Source organism: Oryctolagus cuniculus, chromosome 9 (assembly GCF_051225735.1).
Source record: "Oryctolagus cuniculus isolate XC-2025 breed Fujian yellow rabbit chromosome 9, ASM5122573v1, whole genome shotgun sequence".
NCBI classification, from domain to species: Eukaryota; Metazoa; Chordata; class Mammalia; order Lagomorpha; family Leporidae; genus Oryctolagus; species Oryctolagus cuniculus.
In genome coordinates, this window is record NC_142875.1 from 91,890,233 (window position 1) to 91,914,120 (window position 23,888).

The window sequence follows — 23,888 nt, forward strand, 5'->3', positions numbered from 1 at the left end:
TTTTTTTTTTTTTTTTTTTTTTTTTTTTTTTTTTTGACAGGCAGAGTGGACAGTGAGAGAGAGAGACAGAGAGAAAGGTCTTCCTTTTGCTGCTGGTTCACCCTCCAATGGCCGCCGCTGCAGCCGGCGCACCGCGCTGATCCTGGCAGGAGCCAGGAGCCAGGTGCTTTTCCTGGTCTCCCATGGGGTGCAGGGCCCAAGCACCTGGGCCATCCTCCACTGCACTCCCTGGCCATAGCAGAGAGCTGGCCTGGAAGAGGGGCAACCGGGACAGAATCCGGCGCCCCAACCGGGACTAGAACCCGGTGTGCCGGCGCCGCAAGGTGGAGGATTAGCCTATTGAGCCACGGAAGGTCTTCCTTTTGCCGTTGGTTCACCCCTCAATGGCTGCTGTGGCCGGCGCACTGCGCTGATCCGAAGCCAGGAGCCAGGTGCTTCTCCTGGTCTCCCATGGGGTGCAGGGCCCAAGCACTTGGGCCATCCTCCACTGCACTCCCGGGCCACAGCAGAGAGCTGGACTGGAAGAGGAGCAACCGGGACAGAATCTAGCACCCCAACCGGGACTAGAACCTGGGGTGCCGGCACTGCAGGCAGAGGATTAGCCTATTGAGCCACGGCGCCGGCCAAAACTTATTTTTAATTCCATTTTCCATTAAGTATTCCTGTAAAAACAATTAGCAAGCATGGATATCTTTATTCTCACTTTACTCAGAAAACATGAAAAATATATGTACTAGTCAGAAAGTTATTTCATAACCCCTAACAAATGTTGACTTAGCAAATGCTATAAGTTGGTTAAATTGGAGATTTCAGAGGGATTTTTAGCAATAATTACTAAGCTCTTCAGTTACACAGATTCAAGGCATAAAAAAAGTGTTTTACTACACAGTTTAATGCGTAGTTAACCAATGGCTTACAATGTAGTCAAATACCAAAACTGCAAATACCAGAACTGCATTTAAGGAGCTATAAACTACATATTCAGGCACTTTCAACAAGCTTTCAGCTGGTGTTGATCTTTTATTTTCAGATCAAGACAGTCAATGGCTGGTGCTGCCTAATTTGAGTTGGCTGCTAGGCTTAGGATCCAGCTCTCTGCTAACGTGCCTGGGAGACCAGTAGGAGCCATCTGACCATCTAGCCCAGCCACTGTGGCCATTTGGGGAGTGAACCAGCAGATGGAAGATCTTATTCTGCCCTTCAATTAAATCTTCAAAACAAACAAATAAAAAAAGATCATATTCATTAGCTCACCAGGTAGAAAGCACTAAGCATTTGTTTGCAGAATGAACAAATGAGCAATTTGTGTTCACGAAATAAAACACAGTCCTTCATTTAGTGTACTTCTTTTAATTCACAGAATACTAGGCCAATTGTACATGACTGCTTGCACTTACAATTTGTTATTGCGGAGTAGGAATTCTCCAAAATTGTAATAATACAGCAGGGGATGCCCATTTACAGCCACTTAAGTGACAGCTGGGGGAAGCATTTGGTACTTTGTTTTCACAGTCGACAGAGGAACAGCATCCTTTTATAGGTTTTTAGGAGAAGGGAGCCATAAGGTCCTCATCTTATTAAAAATAGAGATTTAAAAAAATCTGTTAGGCTTCTTTAAACTATGGAATCTCAGAAGTGACCCAGGTGGCGAATCCTAGGTTTGGGGCGCATTCACTTTCCAGGCGGCTTATCTCTAGTCGAGTCGCTTTAATTTCTAGGAGAAATCGTCTTCCTCAGAACCCAAGTCCGCCTCCCGTGACTTCACTCTGCGGGCCTCACTCTTCCTCTCTCGAGTCTCCTCGGCCGCTTCCCACCTCCCTCTGGGGCCAGTCAGGACCACAGCAGCGCGCGGGGCTGAGCCAGACGGGCCTCTCCTCCCGCGCGGCGCGGCTCGGCCCCGCGCTCAGGGCAGACTCCGACGCCTCAGCCAGCGCGCGGCGGCCGGACGCCATCTCTCTGGGCACGGCGGAGGGCGTCGTCCGGCGGGGAGATGCTGGGCGCCCTGGTGAGTCCGCGTCACGGGGGACACAGCGTTCCGCACTCCCGGAGGCAGAGGGTGCAGAGCCGCCCGGCGCCTGCGACCCCGGGCGGCAGCCGCGCACAGGAGACGACGCCGGAGGTTTCCCACGCAACGTCGGCTGCCCGGGTCGCCAGCCCGGCCCCGCGCCCTCGGCCCGGCAGCCGACGCCGGGGTGGCGGCTGGCGGGGTCCGGCGGCGGGGTGGGGGCGGGCGGGCAGCCAGGGCGGGGGGCGTGAGTCTGAGAGGCGGCGGCGGGCTCCCCTCGCGAGACGGCGGCCGGCGCAGGCAGGCATGGCGCGCCCGGAGGTGAGCGGCCGGCGGCGTCACAGGCACTCGCAGCCCGCCGCGCAGCAGCCCGGCAGGCACACGCACACGTGCACGCGCGCCCCGCACCCGCCCCCCGCGCCGGCCCCTGCTCGGGGCGGCGGCGGCGGCGGGGGTCGGGGGCGCGCGGGCCGGCGCCGGGCGGGCCCCCGGGGCCCCCGCGGGCGGCGGGCAGGCGGGGAGGGCGCGCGGGGGCCGGTCCGCGCGGCACCCATCCTCCGGGCCGGCCTCACGGTCTGCGCTGCGACGGGAGACGCCCCGCCGGGCTGGGGTGCTGGCGCGGGGCGTGGGGGCGCGGGCGGGCTCCGCTGGCGCGCGGGCGCTGAGCGCGGCCTGTCCCGCAGGTCTGGATGCTCGTGGCCGGCTTCCTGCTGGCGCTGCCGCCGGGCCGGGCGGCGGGCGCGCCGAGGAGTGGCAGGCGCCCGGCGCGGCCGCGGGGCTGCGCGGACCGGCCCGAGGAGCTCCTGGAGCAGCTGTACGGGCGGCTGGCGGCCGGGGTGCTCAGCGCCTTCCACCACACGCTGCAGCTGGGGCCGCGCGAGCAGGCGCGCAACGCGAGCTGCCCAGCAGGGGGCAGGCCCGCCGACCGCCGCTTCCGGACGCCCACCAACCTGCGCAGCGTGTCGCCCTGGGCCTACAGGTGAGCCGGAGGAGCAGGGCGCGGCCGGCCGGGCGGGGCGACGCGGGGTAAATGGGGCGGGGAGAGCGCGAGCGAGGCGGAGCTGGACGGGGCGGGGCCGGGCGGGGCCAGGTGTGCGGGGCGTTGCGGGGCGGGACCAGAGCAGGGGAGCGAGTGGACCTGCTGGGAGGCCACGCACCTTCAACGAAGGAATCTCCCGCGTACTGACCCCTGCGTTCTTTCAAGCGCAGCAGATACCTCTGGAGCACCTGCTCTTTGCCAGGTACACACGGTTAAGTGGGCTCCGCAGGGACAAGCCAGGTGACCTTTTACTGCTAACGTTTATGGTCTTTTGCAGTGGAGGCCTCCGGAAGTTGTGAGGGGGAACTCTGCAGGCATCCCTGAGCCTGTGTGGTCTGGGTGGGGTGGGGGTGATGGGGAAAGGGGGCGCTAAAGCAAGGCAGAGCGCGAGGCAGCGTGCAGCGTTCCAGGGTGTGGGGACTTTGGAAGGCGCGGGTGGGGAGGTGGGGAGTGGGGTTCCACGCGGCGTTTGAAATGCACCTTGGAGAATGGGGAGGATTCTGAGATGGGTCTGCTGGGGAGGTCCTTGTAGAAGACAGGCTGGGAATGGTGAGACGGTGAGCCAGGGTGTGGCTGTGACTGCCACCCTCAGGAGGACCCCTGAGGCGGTGAGAGGACGGGGTCTTGGTGTCTGAGCCGGGGGACAGCAGTCGCTGAGACGAGGGAATGGGGGCAGAGCGGAGACCCGCGGACGGCCGCCAGCTCCGAGTGGCGAGGGATGAGGCGGGAGACTTGGCCAGGGGAGCAGGGGCTGAAGGGGCCGCTCACGTTTGACCGGGGAAGCCACTTGGTGTGGTAGGAAAGTGTCTCCTGGGGGCTGCGGGGGGAGATGAGGGACAGCCGCCCTGCAATGCTTCCGCAGAAGGCAGCGAGGGTCGCGCGCAGGCGAGACTGGGATCCGTGTGAACTAAAGAAGGAAAGGTGATGGGGTGGGAGGGTTAGTGGGTGCTTGATTCCGTGTGGGGCGAAAGGAGCAGGAGAGGCCTTCAGTCCATACTGCTGCCGAGATGTTCAGAGAAAATGTAATAATTTTATCTAAACTGCAGACTTCCCTCCAGCCCCAACCCCCCAGTTGAGGGGGGAGAGGGGCTTCCTTTTGCTCAGTGCCACACAGGAACCCAAATCTGTTCTGCAAAGCTAGATTTAAGGGTTTTTTTTATTTTATTTTAGATTTATTTATTTGAAAGAGTTACTAGTTCACTCCCCAAATAGCCAGAGCTGGGCTGATCAGAAGCCAGGAGCCAGGAGCTTCCTCCAGATCTCCCATGCAGGTGCAGGGGCCCAAGGACTTGGGCCATCTTCAACTGCTTTCCCAGGCCACAGCAGAGAGCTGGATAGGAAGTGGAGCAGCTGGGACTGGAACTGGTGCCCATATGGGATGCTGGCACTGCAGGAGTGGCTTGACCCACTATGCCACAGCACCAGCCCCAATTTTAGGGTTTTCTTTCTTGCAGAGGACCAAATTCACCTGTGGCCAAGCCAGTCTCAGAAGCCCTGCCCATGGGGACGTCAGGCCTGGGACCCCTACCCCCACCCCACTCTCCTGGCTCCCATCTTCCCTCTGATGCTTCCAGGACACGCAGAGCATGCCACTGATCTGGGGCTTCATTCTCGTGCTTTTTCTTTGTTTTCCCATCATTTTCAGGACCCGAAAGGGTGGGCTATGATTTTATTCTTCTTTATCCAACCTCATGTTATATCTTTGATGTGCTAAATAGGGTGAAAAGACTTTGGGAAATCTTTCTTTTCTTAAAGATTTTATTTATTTGAGAGGCAGAGTTACAGACAGAGAGGGAGAGACAGAGAGAAAGGTCTTCCACCCACTGGTTCACTCCCCAAATATCCGCAATGGCCTTAGCTGGGCCAATCCTAAGCCAGGAGCCAGGAGCTTCTTCTGTGTCTCCCACACGGGTGCAGGGGCCCAAGCATTTGGGCCATCTTCTACTGCTTTCCCAGGCCACAGCAGAGAGCTTGATCGAAAGAGGAGCAGCCGGGACTCGAACCATATGGGATGCCGGCACTACAGGTGAAGGCTTGCACTACTTACACTACTGTGCCACAGCACTGGCCCAGGAAATCTTTCAAGGCATCAGTCTGGCCTCTTTGGTCATAAGCTGCTGCCTCTGCACCTTTCTCTAACAAATTCTAATCTCTCCAGGCAAACTGGGGCTCCTCCAAGCTAGGCAAGAGTTACAGCAGTGAGTGTCAGGACCTCCTGTTAGGCATAGGTCCTTTGTTTCTGACTTGGGTTGTTGATGGTGTCTTGAAGTGCAGTGGGCAAACAGAATGAGGAACAGGTCTGTAGGTTTTACCTCCCTGACTGTTGACAGTGACCTGTCAGTCATGAAAGAGGGTGGAGGGGGCAGGGCTGGAGGATAGATTGGGAGTTAGCACATGGCAAATTCAGTGGAGTTGTCCTTGCGACAGACAGACCCCTGTGTCTCTCTCGGCTGAGATGAAGGTGATAACAGAGAGAGGTTATAGATGAGAGGGTAAGGTGGGGGCCCTGGTGTGTTCTGCCAGCATCTGCCACGTGTGGAACTTCAGTGCTGGGTTATTGGGTAGCCTGAGGTCACGGACACTGTTGTTCATATTAGTTAGCAGGGGTGAGATCGTTCCCCAGGTGCAAATGGAGGCTGGGGGGCTTCCTCTTGCTGGAGGAAAGCCCATCCCTAGGGGATGTCCCTGGGCCAGGACTTGAGACAGCTGGCTGCTCGCCCTCTTACCACCTCCTGAGTCAGTGGGAGGCTTAGAAGAAGGGAAAGCCGGGAAAGTGCAGAGCCTGTTCTAGAAGAGGTATTGTAGGAGAACAGGCTTGGTTTTGAGGGTTCAGTGGTCCTGGTGGAAGAACACTCCCTGGAGGCGCCGGCCTGTGCGCTCAGATTCAGAGTGGCGCAGTCCGTCTCCACCCGCCCTCTGTATCCCTGGCTCCTGTGTGTCTGTTTTCATGACATGATTCCCTAAACGATGTAGTATAGCAACCATGTACAAAACATTTACACTGTCTTGGGTATCTGATTTTAGTATGAGGAGGATGCTTGTAGTTTCTACACAAACACCACCCCATTTTGTAAAAGGCACCGGAGCGTCTGTGCAATTGGGATCCTCAGGGTGGCCTGGAACCAGTTCCCCACCCAGGGGACAACTGTCTTTCCAAAGATGGGTAGGAAAACAGACCGCGGGGCAACAGTACTGATGCCACAGAAGGTGCGTAAGCTAGGTTTAGAAATAGATGTTTGATATTCAAGGTGGCTTTCCCTATCTTCGGAGGAGGGATGGATCGTTCAGCAAATGGTGTTGGGACAGCTGGGTTGCCAGCTGGAAAAGATGCGATTGGATCTCACCGCTATGTGAAAATGACTTCCAGATGATTCAAAGATTTGAATGCAAAAAAAAAAATTAAAAAAATAAAACCACAAAAATGGAGAAAGACTTGAGCAATTATATTTATAATCTTGGCGTGGAGGAGGCCTGTGTGGAAGCTCACGCACCTCAAAAGTCTTAAGAGACAAGATTGAGAAATGCGTTTACATAATTGTACACCATTTTTTCTCGGCAAAATAAAGTAAGCAGAATACAAGGGCAGCGTTCCCCGTGGGGATGTGGGAAGGCCCTGTCGTGGAAGCAGAGGGGCCCCTAGCAGACACCACAGCCCCCAGCGCCTCGGGCTCCAGAGCTATGAGAAGTACATCTCTCCTACTGATAAGTTTTTAAAAAGGATAACTTGGGGCACACTGGGAAAAAATATTTCTACCCACGTCACAATGGGCTCCTTTCCTAAAGAGCTCCCGCAGTACAGCAAGGAAAAGACCAAAGACATCATGGAAGGACAGGCATGCATTGGGGACCGTTCCCAGGGAAGCAGTGTTCACTGCAGGCTTGGTAAGTGCAATGCGTGTGTAAGCTCTACTGAGAAACCTTTTAACCTTTCCCCCCCTTTCTGTCACCCAGCAGGCTACTTTGGGAAGGGTTTGAGGGAAAAGGCCTGCTCATACAGTATGGGGGTATGAATCGGCACAACGTTTTAGAGGGCAACTGGGTAGTAACTATCAAAATCTTAAGTTTGCACACCCTTTCAGCTAGCAATTCTATTCTTTGGTGTTTTTCCTACAGATACGTTTACCCATGTGCCAAGTGATAGGCATATAAGGGTATGTGTCCATTGCTATAGTAGCAAGGGATTGGAAACTGCCTAGACATCTACCACTAGGCAATGAGTTGTTGTACCATCCAGCTGTGAAGAGGAACGGGGCAGCTGGAAGGGCACCTAAGCAGATCCATCACCAGCACAGAGCAGGAAAGCAGTTGGGTGGCATGCTGCCACTTCTGTGGCAAAGGAGAAACTGACATGCATATGCTAAATATTTTTTTGATTTATTTAGGGGCCAGTGCTATGGCATAGAAAGTTAAGCCTCTGCCTGCAGTGTTGGCATCTCATAAGGGCTCCAGTTCAAGTCCTGGCTGCTCTTCTTCCAATCCAGCTACCTGCCAATGCACCTGGGAAAGCAATAGAAGATGGCCCAAGTCCTTGGGCCCCTGCCACCCAGGTGGGAGACCTGATTGAAGCGCCTAGCTCCTGTCTTCAGCATGGCCCAGCCCCAGCTGTCGCAGCCATTTAGGGAGTGAACCAGTGGATGCAAGGTATCTTTCTCTCTCTCCTCTTCTCGCCCTCTCTGTCTTCTTCTCTCCCCTCTCTCCCTCCTCTCTCTCCCCTTCTCTCTAATTCTGTTTTCAAATAAACAAATCAATCTTTAAAAATTTATTTGAAAGGCAGAGCATCAGAGAGAAGGATACCGAGAGACAGACAGACAGACAGATGGACGCAGAGACAGAGAGATCTGTCATCAACTGGTTTACTCCCCAAATGGCAGCGATGACCAAGGCTGGGCCATGGCAAACCCAGGAGCCTGGAACTCCATCTGGGACTCCTACATGGGTGGCAGGGATCTTCCATTGCCTTCCCAGGTGCATTAGCAGGAAGGTGGATCAGAAGCAGAGGAGCCAGGACTCCAATATGGGGTGCTGGTGGCTGTGCCAGCCCCCTAAATGATACATATGTATTGTGGCCACTCTAGTGCATGTTCTGAGAGGGTCTTCAGGCTAGAGGCAGGGTTAGGGTAGAAACCTATTTTTCTGTCTTACATCTTTTGAATTTTCTGCTATATGTCGGTGTCCTTTATTTCAAAGAAATTTTAATTTTTAACTTGAGAGCAGAAAGGGAAATTTCCCAGCTACCATCGTGGGTGGTGGGCGGAATTAGATTTATTGAACAAGCTGCAAGGGAGCAGTAGGCAGGCAGGCAGGACAGCAGATGCTAACTGCTGCAACATGGGATACAGTCCAAGAGGATCTATGTAACTGCAGTATCTTCTCAGGTTTTTCCTCCCATGATCCAATGGGTTTTCACAGGTAGGTGATCTGCATTTCTGGGTGGAGTCGGGGAGCCTGCACAGCCCTGAGCTTTGGGACTTTCCTGGTGTCCTGGGTCGACCCTCCCCAGATACCAGAGCAAGGAAGCTTCTGTGCATAGCAGTATCATTGGACACATGAAGAGCCTGGGTGAGAAGGGAGTTGTTTGCCCTGCAGGACTGTGGACGTCTAGCTGGGGTTTTCAGAGCCCCTGTGACCTCAGGACTGGCGAGGGCTTCAACTATAGCTGAGCTCTACCACTGTCTCTAGAAGCCTTTGGTGCAGGGTTCATCAGGTCCCCGTGTCTCTAGCTTTGCTTGCAATTCCTCTGTACTGCTTAACTCATTGACTTAAGGGGGTAGCACAGTTGTTCCAGCACATCAGTGCTGGCCTGTGATCTCAGAGCTCTTGCCACAATTAGGCAGAATTCCTGATCGCATGCCTTGAGTTCACTTATCACCCCGGGACACCCCTCAAGTTAGCTTTAATTGGGTGTTTTCAAAGAAACTAACACCCAGGCTATCTAGGTAGACAGACTGGAGCCCATTTTTGCGATTCCAAAGGAAACACGCTGGGGGGTGATCACTGCCCCATCCGTGGGAGGCCACGCACAGTGTGGACCAACCAGAGGCCACACGTGAGCTGATCTCGCACTGCTCACCCCCAACTTCCGGCTCTAAGATTCCCTGCCTTCACACCCTCAGCATTCCCGGAAGTACTCAAGGGCTTCCCACTCTGTGCACTGCAATAAATACCTGCTCTTTCCCTCCACTCGCCCAACGTCGGTGATTGGCTTACTGAGCACTGGGTGGGCGGGTCCGGTTCTGGGGGCTCTAACATGCTGAGGAGCCCAGCTGTGGAGGTGACAACCATGGAGTGGGAGAGCCGGGAGCCCGCGCTGCTGCCCAGGGTGCCGTTAGAAAAGCCGCATTCACCTTGCAGAGTTTAAAAATATTTTCTCGTGTACTTTGTGGCGTAGTGTTTGTTTCTCTTTAGCTTGAAAAACAAAAATGCCAAAAGTGAAATCAACTTGATTGCTCAGTAAATGTTTAGAAAGCCACGTTGATCTATTAAGAAAGGCTTCACTGTGAAGGCTAGAGACACATTACTCATTTATGACGAAGCTCCCGAAGAGACACCTAGTCCTCTAAATACTTTTTGTTTATATTTGTCAATTTTGGGGTATTAATGAAAAGGTAACTTTTCTCTAGGGTATGAGTAATGCACCATTAACTTATTTTTAGGGTTTATGTGTTACTTTTTTATGTAACTTCCTCCAGGAAATTTAAGAGACCACACCAAAATCTGCCATAAGCAATTGCAGGGAGAGCGGTACCAGTGGAAGGAAAAACAGGACAGGGAATGATGGAGAAAGGGGTCCAGGATATGAGAAGCGCGAGAGGCTTAAAAACGGGCTGCGGCCACGAGGGAGTTTTCAGAGGTGCCAAGGCCACCCCAGCAGGCTGGCATGGGCAGGTGCCCGGCGGGATGCGCCTGAGCGGATGTCAATTGAATACTTTCCTGTAGAGGACCCAAGTTACCAGAACGTTCAGAAGGGGACTCTAGAGAAGATAGAGCAGAAAAAATGAAATTCCCCTCTGGGATTTCATTTGAAAAGCACACAGCAGCCATGTTTGGACACAGGTCTGTACAGCTGTGGACTGGAAGTCACTCAAACACCCGCCAGCAGCCCAGCACGGTAGTCAGAGAAGTACTAGACAGCCCTGAAGAAGGAGGGGCAGCCATGCAGGCCCCTGCCATGGACGTGGAGACGAATTTCATCTGTACTGATCACATACAGACCTCCCGCTCCCCGTCATTATCCCCTAAACAATGCAGTGTAGGGGCACAACAGGTTAATCCACCTGCAACACCAGCATTCCATATAGGAGCACCAATTAGAGTCCCAGCTGCTCCACTTTCCATCCAGCTCTCTGCTAATGAGCCTGAGAAAGCAGTGGAGGGCCACCTGGGTCCCTGGGCCCCTGGCAGCCACGTGGGAGACCTGGATGGAGTTCCAACTTGTGCCTTTGGCCTGGCCCAATTTCAGCCTTTGTGGCCATTTAGAGTGCGAACCGGCAGATGGAAGATCTCTCTCTCTTCCCCCTCTCTCTGTAGCTCTGCCTTTCAAATAAAGAAAGAAAAAAAATCCAGTGTAGCAACCACTGACATAGCGTTTACGTTTACATAGTATTGGGCACTACTAGTCATTTAGAGCTGTCTCAAGTGTAGGAGGATATGCATAGGTGTTAACCTGGTTTTTTTTTTTTTTTTTTTTTTAAGATTTATTTATTGAAAGAGTTACACAGAGAGAGAAGGAGAGGCAGAGAGAGAGAAGTCTTCCGTCCACTGGTTCACTCCCCAATTGGCCGCAACAGCTGCAGCTGGGCCAATCCAAAGCCAGGAGCTTCTTCCTGGTCTCCCACATGGGTGCAGGGGCCCAAGCACTTGGGCCATCTTCTGCTGTCTAAGCTGATTCTCTGCCATACAAGACTTGAGCCCCTGCAGGTTTGGTCCCTGACGGGGTCCAATCCCCTGTGGATTCTGAGGGAGATCTGTAACTTGCTGGATGTTCTAAGAACGCAGGTCCACCTTCCAGTCGGTTAGCAGTGGCCAGGCAAGGTCCGCGCCGCACAGCCAGCTGGTCAGTGATGGCTCGTTCAGAGTGGCCCTCAGGCTGTGGCGAGCCTACCTTCTGGTATTTGTCAATGCGGCATTTCAGAAGGGTTTTCACCAGGAAGGGCTGGATTTATATAAAGGATATCTTTGTTTATCTCTCCTCTATTAAGTTTACTTAACCCAACATCCTGTTTCCCACGTAGATGTGGACTGTCCACTAGTGAATCCATTTTACCAACACAGAAACCCAAGGTCACGTTCATGCTTCAGACACACGGAGTTCTGTGGGGTGGGGCCAGCCAGGCCCTGAGCTTGGCTCCTGCCACCACAGGGCACCATGCACGTCACTTCCTCTCAGATCTTCGGTGGAATCATCAAAGTCCTCCATGGGCATGGGTTCTTCATCCATGGGGTGAAACTGCTAGGAAAGGGACCAGTGCTGTGGCACAGTGGGTAAAGCCACCGCCGGCAACACCAGCATCCCTTATGGGCACCGAATTGAGACCCAGCTGCTCTGCTTCCAGTCCAGCTCCCTGCTGATGCCCCTGCACCCACGTGGGAGACCTAGAAGAAGCTCCTGACTCTTGGCCTTGGCCTGGCCCAGCCTCAGCCATTGCAGCCATTTGGAGAGTGAACCAGCAGATAGAAGATTCTCTCTGTCTTTCTCTCTCTGACTCCACCTTTCAAATAAATAAAAAATGAACCTTTAAACACAGAAAATGATGTTAGGAAAAAACAGCATCATCTTTCAGTAGCCAAAGGGGATTATTCCCAGACCCTCTCACATACCAAAATCCCCGGGTGCTCAAGTTCCTTATGGAAGGAGTTGTAATAGGTAATAGTACGTGCCTTGTCCGTAGTTGTTACACTGTCTTGTTAGGGAATACTGACAAGAAAAATGGCTACACATGCCGGGTTCGGTCGGCTTTGCCCCACGTGCTTGGCAAACTGGCTCGGGCTAGAAAAGCGGCTCCCTCTGCAGTTACCCTTTTTTAAATGCTCACGTTCATCATTTCTCCAAATGTGCCGTGTCCAAGTGCCCTTTACACACTGGCAATTTGTGCCAGGCCCTGAGAACAAAGGCTCCCCGCAGCCTGAGGAACGCCCACCCAGCGCAAAGAACGCCAGCCCATCCCGGCCTGGCCAGGGCAGCTGCAGCCAAGGCGTTTGCAGCGGTGACTGTGGCCCACAGGGGGCAGCACCGTGCCGGCGTCCCCTTCCCTGCACACAGGCTGCCTGGGCCCTGACAATGCTGTGTTGGCTGTGGAATCTGGGGCCAGGGGCCTTTTTTTTTTTTTTTTTTTTTTTTTTTTTTAGGGTTTCCTGAATGTGCCCCCTTTGCTCTGGGTCTCTGCTTCACACCTGTTAGGTATTCTAATGCCTTCAAGGCAAATGACCCTTTCTTCAAGGAATATTTCCATTATTCTAATATATGCTTAATATCTACATCAGCATAGGTACTGTGTCCTGTTGTAAAATCATAATATTATGTTAAAAAGGGGGGGAGTAGAGAGAGTTGAAAATGGACTGGAGAGAAAAAGCTCAGCCCAGGTCGGGGCTTGCCTCCTTGTCATCCATGGGTGTTGTAGGATTGTAGTGTGCATTGTCTAAAGCAGCCTCTTCAATACGTGGTGGGACTTTTCCCAAAAATACTTTTATAGGTGAGCGAATTTGAACCAGCCGAAGCACAAAGGCACTTCAAAAAGTTTGTGGAAGATGAAATTAAAAGATGAGTTTATTTTTTAGATCCGTGCATAGGATTCCTTCTTAATATACATCTTCCATGAATTCCCTGAGGACCCCTGCACGTGTGAATTTTAAGGTTTTTTTTTTTTGCACCAAAATAAGGGCGTCTTTTCATTTCAGTTTTACATGAATTTTCTGAAGCATCCCAGTACTGCGTGGTCTATTTTTTGTCCCCTCTGAGCTTCTCAAAATACAGGCGGCTCTGCTGTACCTCTCGCTGTTTCACAGGGTAAAAATAAAAAGCATTGTCCCCGGGCATTGTCTTGGGATTAAAGTCCACCCTTGTTTTGGCTTTGATGGCTCCCCTCCGGCCGCCGGGGCTTACGTGAACATTCTACCGAGGCCTGGGAGGGCTATACTGTTTCATCCCATCAGCGCCTCTTTCAGAGTTCCTCACCTGAATAAAATGTGGGAGGATTTGGACGCGCCCGGGAATGCGCGCGCCCGCCAGGAGGTGCAATTCCTCATGCCATCTGCTGTCCTCGCCCGAAAGGACACTCTAAGAGGTGGAGGAGGGCGGTGAGGACGTTGCTCCCTAAACTGACCTGAGGTCAAAGAGAAGGTGACCCAGCACGTTCCTTCTCGCCCAGCACCGCCCCCCCACCCCAGTGAGGGGGCAGTCAGCTGCCTCACCTGCTGTCCAGTGGGCTCCTGGCTCTGTGCGCCCAGGCACCTCCCCCGCACCCAAGGGCGGACACTCCATAGATGGCTCTGACCCCAGGTCCCGCGACCTCCGCTGGACAGGGCTAAGTCATCCCGTGGGCATGAGTCGTGTTTTTCCTTTGAAGACATACTTCCCGGCGGTGCTGAATGTGTGGCATTTGCCATGACAAAAGAATAAAACCCTTCGAGAAATTTGGGCTCTCATCCTCATCTCTCTCTCTCTCTTTCCCTCTGCAAACACCCCACACACACTCACCCACACCCACACCCCCACACCGACTCATCTTCTGCTTTCTTTTCTGCAGCATCTGTCTCTCTGCTTCTCCCCAGGCGCCCCGAGGCACAAATTTTACATGGAATGAATGGATTTCCTGGGTGCCGCTTGCTTAGCCCGCTACCCAGCGCCGATCCACAAACCCCGACCTGGCACTGCCCCTTCTGTGCACGTTGCAGGGTGCAGGCAGCTGGGCTAGCCCAGGGGAGCCGGAAGACTTCGGACAAGCCCCTGCCTCAGTTTCCTCCCGAGAGGGGAGGACTGGGCAAGGCTGAGCTGTGTCCTCGTGGCCCTGAGCCTGCTCATTTGGCAGGAGAGCGGGATCGTTGGCTCGGCTTCAGACCTGGCCTCCGTGCCAGATTCAGGATCACATCAAAGTCAGCCTCAGTCCCCACATGGGGGCAGGACCAGCCCCGAGCCTTCTCCTTGGCCAGGTGGCGCCCGTGGGGACCAGCGCCTGGCTCAGGCCTCGCTGCCACCCCAGGCTGAGTTTTCCATGTCCTTGCTCATAAGAAATGCACAAGTGATGTTTTCTTGTAGGAGCCAGAAAAGCATTTTTTCAGAGCTCCTTGGCAGCAGGCAGCGAAGAGCTTTGGCTGCCTCGGGCCCCAGGGAAGGGCAGGCGGGTGGAGCCGATGGGCCTGACAGCCACAGGACAAGCTGCTTGTGGCCTGCGGTGTCCTCGGTTGCCCCCGGGCGGCCGAAAGGGTCCTACTGTCCCCAGCCATAGCCCAGGCCGCGGGGCGCAGGCCTTCCCCGAGTGGTTGCCCTTTGTTCCCACCGCATCCCAGCTGCAGGGTTTGCAGCAAAGGGCGAAGAAAGGAAGTCTCCTAAACACAGAAACTGAATGGCCTCCACCAGGGGCCGTCTCTGAGCGTTGGCTGGGGAGCTTTTTTTTAAAAAAAAATCCTAACATCCTTGCCCTACTCCAGAGCAATTCATTTAGAATCTCTGGGGGTGGGGGATAGCATCACTTTTTTTTTTTTTTTTTTTTTTTTTTTAGCGAGGTCATGTATGTGTCTCCAGCGAAGAACAAAAAGATCGCAAAGCCACTGGGTTGGTCATGCTAATTTCTTGTTGGGTGAATAATGAGTTTCGGCCTGAATTATGCTTGGTGGCCTAGGAGAGCCCTGGGCTGGGGTGTTTGTTGCGCATCCTTGGGAAGGTGCCACCATCCAGTTGTTTGCCGTCAGCCTCAGCCATGACATATATGGCTAACCCGGGGCCGGTGTTACCCTGCAGAGGCATCGGCGCCCAGGCTGGCAACTGCCGCTAGAAATGGGTTTCTGCTGTTCCGAGTCTGGGATTCCCAGCTGGAATGAGCAAATTGGGGCACCGAGCAGCCTGTGAGCAGGCGGGGCGTCTCACGCAGACGGTGCGGTGCAGATCTCGGAATGTTAACCAGAGTCCCCACGTGGTCCTGGTGCAGGAGGTCTGAAACCCACGCTTGGGAAACCTTGTCTGTGCACCTTCTTGTCTCCCACAGATGGGGTTTTCAGAGATCGCTGAGCTCTGGGACAGGGAAGCTGCGGGTCCCCCAGCCTTTCCCGCGGCCCGCCGAGGGGTGGGTCTCCCCAGAGTTTTACAGCCTCCGGATACTGGTGGACTGAGTCTGCCCCTCATTCCTTTTCCTTCAGAATGGTCTGGACTATTCTTGGCTCTTCTCTCCCCCTTTCTCTTTCTCTCTGAATTTTAGGATTGGCTTGCCAAGTTCCCAGAGAAATGTTACTGGAATTTTGGATAGAATTGCACTGACTTCATAGACTCATGGCGGGGCGGGCGGGGGGCAGATTTTCTAAGACCTTACAGATGCAATGTATTGCAAGTGTCTTTTTTTTTTTTTTTTAAGATTGATTTATTTGAAAAGCAGAATTACAGAGAGGTAGAATCAAACAGAGGAAGAAGTCCTCCATTCTGCCGGTTCACTCCCCAAATGGCAGCAATGATCAGAGCTCCGCTGATCCGAAGCCAGGAGCCAGGAGCCTCTTCTGGGTCTCCCACATGGGTGCAGGGGCCCAAGGACTTGGGCCATCCTCCACTGCTCTCCCAGGCCACAGCAGAGAGCTGGATTGGAAGAGGAGAAGCCAAGACTTGAACCGGTGCCCATATTAGGATGCCGGCACTGCAGGCCGGGGCTCTAACCCACTGCTCTACAGTGCCGGCCTTCTAAGCATAAAACATCTATTAAAAAAAAAATCCCCTTCTCAGTCCCACCATCAGGACGCTGGGGAAGTAGCCAGGTCATCAATTCTGACCGCTTCCCCTTGCAGAGCCCCAGGCAGAGGGGAGTGGGTTGCCCAAAGCCTCTGATTGGTGACCGTGGTGGACCAAATGTTTAGATCCAGGGCTCTCTTTGCTGTCGCCCTGCCTTTTTCAAAAAGGCTTGCTGGGTAGACCATCGGTGCAAAAGCAGTGCTTTCCACCTACACGATTTGATACTTGAGGGCAACAGCCAAGGATGGAGGGGTACCTCCTCCATCCCCAGGGTTGGGGTCTTGCAATGGTTGAGCGAGACAGCCACACTGTGACCTCTCTCTGCTGCTTTGAAATGAAAATAACTTCAGGTTTTGCAAAGCAGGAGACGTGAGCCAGCTCCAGGAGTCTGTGCCCATGAATGTCCCCGCCACACTCGGGCATCAGGTGGGGAGGCATCAGGTGGCCGCCTCCCCCGGGGAATGTGCTCATTGTTTTCTGAGCTCTCAGTGTCCGGAACCGCTTCGAATTGTTTCCGACCCCATCTGGGGGGCCGGGGGCAGCAGTTTTTTTTTCTTTTTGGTCTCTGCTGTCACTCGCATTCCTCCCCGGGCTCAGTTTCCATCACCTCTAATCATCCCTGGAGGACTCTGCCTTTGTTCTTGGATTAAGCCGGGCCAGCTGTCACTCACTCGGGCCAAGCCTCACACACACGTGGCCCCAGGGCCACTTCTGCAAGGGGAAAATGTGATGTGTCTTGAGCAGACCCGCAGCGTGCCAAGGCTGTGTGGAGCAGCCCGGGGACAATGTGAAGCCACTAGAAGGCTGGCTCTCGAGGGACAGTGCCTCCATGGATGATGGGAGCCCCAGGGCTGGCCAGAGCTTCTTCACTCAGAACATAGCCCTCACTGACTGTCTCCCTGGCCGGGGCGGAGCGGGGCCGAAATTGGCCTGCAGGGCTTGTCTCCCACCTTGGTTGGGCCTTTGCATTGTGAGAGAAACTGCCCACGTTCATGGCTCGAGATACCCCATGGCCCAGGCCGCAGCAGAGGTGATGGAAATGTCAGTGCCTGGGGCCCTACAGAGGGCTGGGGCGGACACTTTCAGTTGGATGGATCTCTGCCCACCACTGCATCCAAGCGCCTGTCAGTTTCACCTGTGGGACTAACCAGGGTGGCGCCTGAGTGCCATCCAGGGTGGCGAGACCTGAGTTGCCCACCTGCATGCCCGGCACAGAATGGTTGATTCCTGCTGAGGAGAACTGGCAGGGACCGGCTGACCTCAGGCGCACAGGCCAGCAAGGAGCTACGCGGGGAGAGGCCAGCCTGCCCGCCCTGCTCTGCTCTGGGAGCCGGCGTCTGCGCTGCCCTTCCTCCACGGGCGTCTCACGGGCCTGCCGTGCAGAACCCAGCCTGTCTGCTGCGCCTGCCTGCTCCCCCCACTTCTCACAGAAGCCCTGCCCCACCCGAGCATGCGTGCACGCACACACATTTACACATGCTCGTGCACCCTGCTCACGTGCTCACACACATGCATATTCTCACACATGCCCGCACGCATACACACGCGCGCTGTGTTCCCACACACATTCATACACGCCACTCACCCACGCTCTCACACCCTCGCCTACACACGCTCGTGCTCATACATGCTGCCTTGCACACGTCACTAACAGCTACAGTGACCTCTTGGTGGTTTGCCCTGGTTGTCTGCTTTCCAGCCTTGGTGTGCGCCGCCATCTCTGCAGGAAGCTCCCTCCGCCTCCTCTTTGGTGAAGCCCCCTTGCCCTTGAACCTCAGCCTTGCCACCCTGGGAGCGTTCCCTCCAGCCCCTCACGGGGTCAGCAGCTTGGGTGCACCTGGCGCCCCCCAGGGGTTGTGAGGCACTGACCTGATCTTCCCATGACCTGTGCTCTCTTGGGGGCGGGGCCAGGTTCCCACGCAGCCACTACCTGCCATCCGCCAGCTCTAGCCGTCCTCGCAAATGTGCTCAATTTTTTTTTTTTTTATTTGAAAGACAGAGCGAGCTTTCATCTGCTGGCTCAGTCCCCAAATGCCCACAACAACCAGGGCTGGGCCAGGCCAAAGCCAGGAGCCGGGAACTCAATCCAGGTCCCCAAAACGGGAAGCAAGGACTCAACTACTTGAGTTACCACCTGCTACTTCCCAGGGTACACCTTAGCAGGGAGCTGGGGCTGGAGCTCAGGCACTCCGATACGGGACATGGGCGTCCCCCGTGTGTCTTAGCCACTACAGCCAGTGCCTGCCCCTCTCGAGTGGTCGGTTGTTTTATGGAATGACCTTGGGTTTGGGTTTGGTGTGTTTGGTTTTTAAATTTTCTTTGTGAATTATTAGAGAGAGAGAGAGAGAGGGGTGCCATCTGCTGGCTCATATCCCAGATGCCCATAGCACCCAGGGCTGGGCTGAAGCTGGGAGTCAGGAACCCAGTCCGGGTTTCCCACATGGGTAGCAGGGACCCAATTACTTGAGCCATCACCACCTCCTCCCGGGGCCTGCATTGGCAGCAAGCCGGAGTCGGGAACCGGGCTGGATGCCGAATCCAGGTACTCCAGTGTGGGGCACGGGCGTCTTAATGCTAGGCCAGATGCCAGCAGTGACGTGTTTTGAAGTGACCACGTAAGCGATCGTCCAGACATCGACGCTTGGGAGTGGCAGGGCTCAGTCTGTCGTGGAGAGCAGGTGTCAGCCAGGCCTGCTGCCTGTCGGGGGCTGTGTGCGCCTTCGCTCGTGAGCTTTCAGTCTGTCAGTTCCTCCCTCTTGTTTTTCTCTTGGAGCAAAAATGCTGCTGAGTTTCCTAGTGCCTTGGTCCTTGGTGGCTGCAACAGTACCTGAGACGGGGTGCATTATAAAGGAGTTTACTGGGTTCGTGGATCTGCAGGCTGGGAAGGCCAGGAGCATGGAGATAGCATCAGCTCAGCACCTGGCCAGGGCCGTACAGTATTTAGCCGTGCCGTGCCGTGCCATGCTGTGCCGTGCGTGGCGTGGCGTGGCAGAAAGCAGAAGGGCAAAGCGTGCGCAGAGATGAGACAGCGGCAGCCTCGTTTTGTAGTAACTCGTTCTCCTGGTACCTGGTCCAGGCCCAGAAGGGTGCCCAGGCCTCTGAGAGCAGAATGAATCTACGAGGGCAGCTGCTGCCTCCGTGACGTAAGCACCGCTCAGACGTCCCGCCCCCGCCACCACCACTGCGTGTCAACCCCGCTCCGTGGGGCAGCAGCTTTCACTTTGCGAACCACGGCACCCCCATTCTGTGGCTTGTTGGTTAGGCCTGTAAAGCATCACTCACCATGTTCCTTCCTCACTGCACATCAGGAAAACGGGTTCAGTCTGAGTCAAGTTCCTCTGCCTTCCTGTACTCCTACGACCTGTATTTACCACCACGTATGTGCCGAGAACCCGAAACAGTGATCTTGCAGTGAGACCTCCATCTGGGCCCTGGCCCTCTTCCCCACCGTGGTCACAGGGCTCTTTTTTTTTTTTTTTTTTTTTTTTTTTTTTTTAAGATTTACTTCTTTATTTGAAAGAGTTACAGAGTGAGAAGGAGAGGCAGAGAGAGAGGTCTTCTACCCACTGGTTCACTCCCCAGTTGGCTACAATGGCCAGAGCTGTGCCAATCCGAAGCCAGGAGCTAGGATCTTCTTCCGGGTCTCCCACACCACGTGGGTGCAGGGGCCCAAGGTCCTGAGCCATTTTCTGTTGCTTTCCCAGGCCATAGCAGAGAGCTGGATCAGAAGTGGAGCAGCCGGGACTCGAACCAACACCGTATGGGATGCTAGTGCTGCAGGCTGGGGCTTTAACCCACTATGCCACAGCACCGGCCCAAGGGCTCCTTCTGAAATTCCATCTGACCACTTCCTGTTGCTTCCAGCATCAGATCCAAATTCCTGGCTACGGATAGAAGGCCATCATGTGGCTCTCTGCTCCCACCTCTGGGGCTTCCCGGCTGTAACATATTCCCTCCACCCTGTACTTTGACCTCTGCCCTCTCCTCCCCTGGATGAAGCCACCCAGGAATGGCCCAGGCTGGTGAACTCTGACTGTGTGCACATCCGTCCCCCAGCTCACAACCCCTGGACAGCACAGTGTGTTCCCTCCGTAGCCCCTCCAGATATTTGTCGGATAAACGAGGAAAGTGGAGGAGAGCTTATAAATCCGAATTACTTAGAATGTCTTGTTCCTCTCAAGTGGTAAGTGGGGTCTGCTGCTGATCTGCCGCTGCCCCTGAGGGCAGCATGGAGGAAGTGGGGCCAGGAGCAGCTACAGGTGTGGGGCCAGGAAGCTGACATGGCCGACTCCCCGTCCCCAGGTGCCCAGCTCCTAAATCTTGCTCTGTGGAGAGGCCGGGTGGGTCAGCTCAGCCACGGAGGCTGTCACAGAGGCAGCTTGTGTTGGGAGATCGTGGGGAGAGAAGGGTTAAGTTTAATTCTTACACCACTGAGACCTTAAAAGGAGGCAGGGCCTCTGCGAGCTGACAGATGTTTCGGGGAGAGGGCATCTTGAGCAAGCTGTGGGCTTGTCAAGGAACATTCCACGCGGGGCCGCCTGGAGCGGAGGCGACCGTGAGGGGGATGCTGGGAAGGCACTGGGGTGAGGACAGAGCTGGAGGCCTTGGGCGGCACAGGCACGGAGTGGGGGTTTTTCCTGACGCAAACACTGCAGCACGAGGGGTGCGCCAGGGCACCTGTGCCTCAGTTTACCCAAGCTGGGGGTTAAGAGTGAAGCTTCACAGAGGAGTCGGACAGCATTGCAGAGGTGAGGGGACAGCCTCTGCAGTCCTGCAGGGCTCCCCGGTTCACTTTGCTTCCCAAGCCCCTGACGGCAGCATGAAGCAAACGGGCCAGGAGCAGCCTAGAGGTGTTCCCAGCTCTGTGTGTGCATCCGCGGGAAGTGTAAATGGACAAAGTCGGCCCGTGTGTTTTTGCTTCAGGGATGACGTTTGCATCTTGCATGATTTATGAGCCTTCATTTGGGGCCCCGCCACTGTCATCCATCCTCCCAAGAACAGCACAAAAAGACGGTGGCAGGGGCTCCACCCCCAGGGGCGCTCCCCCAGCTTGGTCACCCCAGCCGGAAGCCTCAGAGTCACGGTTGCCTTGGCTTCTGACCTTGTCCGCCACATGCAGACAGCGGCCATGTGCATGGCGGAATCTCTCTCGGGTTCAGGATGCTCCAGTGGGAGGCTGGCCTCCATCAGAGTCCAGGCCCGCATGGGCACCTCCTGCTCTGCCTGGGCTCCCCCTGGGCTCTCCTGTGGGTCATCTCAGCTCTTCCTGCACACAGTTGGCACTGAAGGCTTCTGTTGTTGAGGGAATGGTTTCCAGACCGCTTACTGCGCAGTCTCGCTGTAGTCCCCACCCCGGCTACAGATGCTGAGCCCAAAGGGAAGAAGAAAACTGCGTGCCGCCCAGCCCACCTGGCCCCCGAGAGCCACACTCCGCACTGCCATCACCCCCGATCTAACTGCGCTTTCCACCCCCACATCCTGGGAGCCCCTTACTCAAGCTTCTGCCTTACCCGCCCTCCTTCCGGCAACTTCTCTCTCAGACCAAGCCTCACCACTGTCCCGGCACACCTTCAGATGCCCCACCCCTTCTGTAACCTGAGGGCCTGAACACCCTTCTGAGCTGTAAACTTTGTTGATGGGGCCTGGTCATCAGCTGTGAGGGCCTGGGAGATCTGGGCTGGGCTGAGCTGCTCTCCAGCGCCCCCAGTGGGCTGTGGGGGCCATGCCGCTTCCCTGCTGTCCCAGGTGACAGGTGCACCCTGCAGGTTCTAGGCTGTGAAATTCTTCAAGCAGGTGTTGCCTCACTGCGCCCAGAGGCTTCGGCTGAGTCCACACCCTCATGGGGCTTCCCAGCTGGCACCCTGAGGGTCTGCGAAGATGGCACTTGTGCTTGACCTGGTAGAGGTCAAGGTGGTGATTCAGAGTTTAGGGCCTCTAAGACTCCACTCCAGAAGACGGAGAAGCAGATTCACAAGAGAATCACGTTTGGAAAGGAAAGATTCATGGAAACGAGAATTTCGGTCATGGTGGTCCCACGCTACCTTCTGCAAGGGGATATTTGAGAGGAGCCCTGGATTCCAATTAATTCCCCTCCTTAAGTCTGTGGGGTGTGTGGGTGGCTGTGGTGGGTGGCATGCTCCCAGGGAGCCCCGCCCCTCCCCCCAGGCCCAGCCAAGTTCCTGTTTGCCCTGGTACTGTGACTGCAGGCTGCCTGGGAGATGCTGACAGTGGGTTCTTGGCACCTGACCACGAAGTAGGGAGACTTGGAGGATGCAGTTGATGGAGTTTAAGCCATTCTTCACTTCTCGCATATCCCAGGCTGGCCAGTCCTGTGCTCGCCTGCGGCAGCCTGGGCCTCTTCACAGAGGAAGGCGCATCAACCCTGACACATGGAGGGGCGGGGGCCACCTTATGACTACAGATGTCCTGCAGCTGCCTTTGCTGCTGGCTCTGGCCAGGTGGCTGCTGTCTGTCCTGCCTGCCCTGGGCCGGCCTGACCCACCTCTCCTGGGGATCCACCTGGGGCTGCAGGCTAGGCGCGGGGGGGGGGGGGGGGTGGCGTGTCACAGGGGTGGCCCCTCTGGGTCTAAGTTGTAGCCCCAGGCAGACAGGGTGCCTGATCCCAATCTAGTGGGTTCCGGCGGCCACCTGTCAGGGCAGGTGGAGGTTGCATGGACTTTTTATCTTTCCACTTACATCAGTGTACATTTTGAGGGTATCTTGAGAGACAGGCTCAGGGTCTGTTTAAAACACTGTCCACCATTCCAAACACCCCAGAGCGCTATGGTTTATGTGTTTTAGTGCAGATAAACTGAGACCCCCAGGTGGCCACGGGGTCCAGGATGAAATGCCAGGCCCTGCCTTCCCCCGCTGGGTGTCATCAGTCATCGCCACTATTTGCCCTGTCTTTCCCGGTCTCAGAAGCACACATCTTGCCGTGGCTGCCCTTTCTCGGCTCATGCTGGGTCCTGGGCGCCCAAGCCTAAGCCGAACCCTGCTCTCCCCCTGCAGAATCTCCTACGACCCGGCCAGGTACCCTAGGTACCTGCCCGAAGCCTACTGCCTGTGCCGCGGCTGCCTGACGGGGCTCTTCGGGGAGGAGGACTTCCACTTCCGCAGCACCCCGGTGTACATGCCCACCGTCGTGCTGCGCCGCACCCCGGCCTGCGCCGGCGGCCGCGCCGTCTACACCGAGGACTACGTCACCATCCCCGTGGGCTGCACCTGCGTCCCCGAGCAGGAGAAGGACGCGGACAGCCTCAACTCCAGCATGGACAAGCAGGGCGCCAAGCTGCTGCTCAGCCCCAACGACCAGCCGGCCAGCTCCTGAGGGCCGCGACGGCCACCTCCGGGGGAGGGCTTGGCTGGCGACCCCTGAAGACCACAAACCAAACGCAAGCAGAGAGGCTTCCTCCTAGAGTAGCGGGCCGGCTGCACACCCTCGCTGGTGTTCGGGCAGGCGGAAGTGCACACAGCGCTGCGGCACAGGGCACTGGGGGCGGGCGGGGGGGGGGGGGGCTTCTCCAGGGCCGCCTCCCGCCCCAGGGCACGGGTGCTGCGTGGCTGTGTTTGGGCCAAGGCGCTCCCTCCAGCTGGGGGTAGAAACAGATGAGCTTAAAAAAAATATTTTTTTGTTTTAAGAAGTAGAGACTACATGCTTTTTTTATTCAGCTGTTTTGAGTGGGGCACAAAGTATTTTTGTATTAGCAATGTAGAGTAACTACATTAAAAGATTTTTACTGAACATAGAAACATTCTATAAAGCTGGCCTTCATTTCCTCCGGGAGGGTGTTTTAGGAGCATAATTGGAGTCCTTGGATAAACTTTTCAGCTGGCGCTGGGCCTTGGTCTCCATTTCAGCAGGTCCACCGTGGCGGACAGGAAATGGACAGGCCACCAATCAGCAGGAGGAGGCATGG

The 23,888-nt window shown here is 55.4% G+C and overlaps 1 protein-coding gene across 3 annotated transcripts; it reads left to right on the top strand.

The window, feature by feature from the left end:
* The first annotated feature begins 1,353 nt into the window (after positions 1-1,353).
* Positions 1,354-23,721, top strand: IL17D (interleukin 17D). 3 transcript variants are annotated; one of them, XM_051850700.3, is made up of 3 exons: positions 1,354-2,326; positions 2,689-2,984; positions 22,981-23,721. In XM_051850700.3, the coding sequence occupies exons 1-3, from the start codon at positions 1,991-1,993 to the stop codon at positions 23,297-23,299; spliced, it is 951 nt and encodes a 316-aa protein (XP_051706660.3). In that variant the 5' UTR covers positions 1,354-1,990; the 3' UTR covers positions 23,300-23,721. The 3 variants fall into 3 exon arrangements, with proteins under 3 accessions (XP_051706660.3, XP_089160496.1, XP_051706661.3); XM_089304370.1 differs by lacking the exon at positions 22,981-23,721 and adding an exon at positions 11,597-11,677; XM_051850701.3 differs by having other exon boundaries at positions 1,858-2,005.
* Positions 23,722-23,888: the final 167 nt, after the last annotated feature.

Coding starts and splice junctions, on each gene's coding strand:
- IL17D (XM_051850700.3), top strand. CDS start 1,991: ATGCTGGGCGCCCTGGTGAGTCCGCGTCACGGGGGACACAGCGTTCCG. Junction 2,327..2,688: donor CAGGCATGGCGCGCCCGGAG/GTGAGCGGCCGG, acceptor CCTGTCCCGCAG/GTCTGGATGCTCGTGGCCGG. Junction 2,985..22,980: donor GTGTCGCCCTGGGCCTACAG/GTGAGCCGGAGG, acceptor CTCCCCCTGCAG/AATCTCCTACGACCCGGCCA.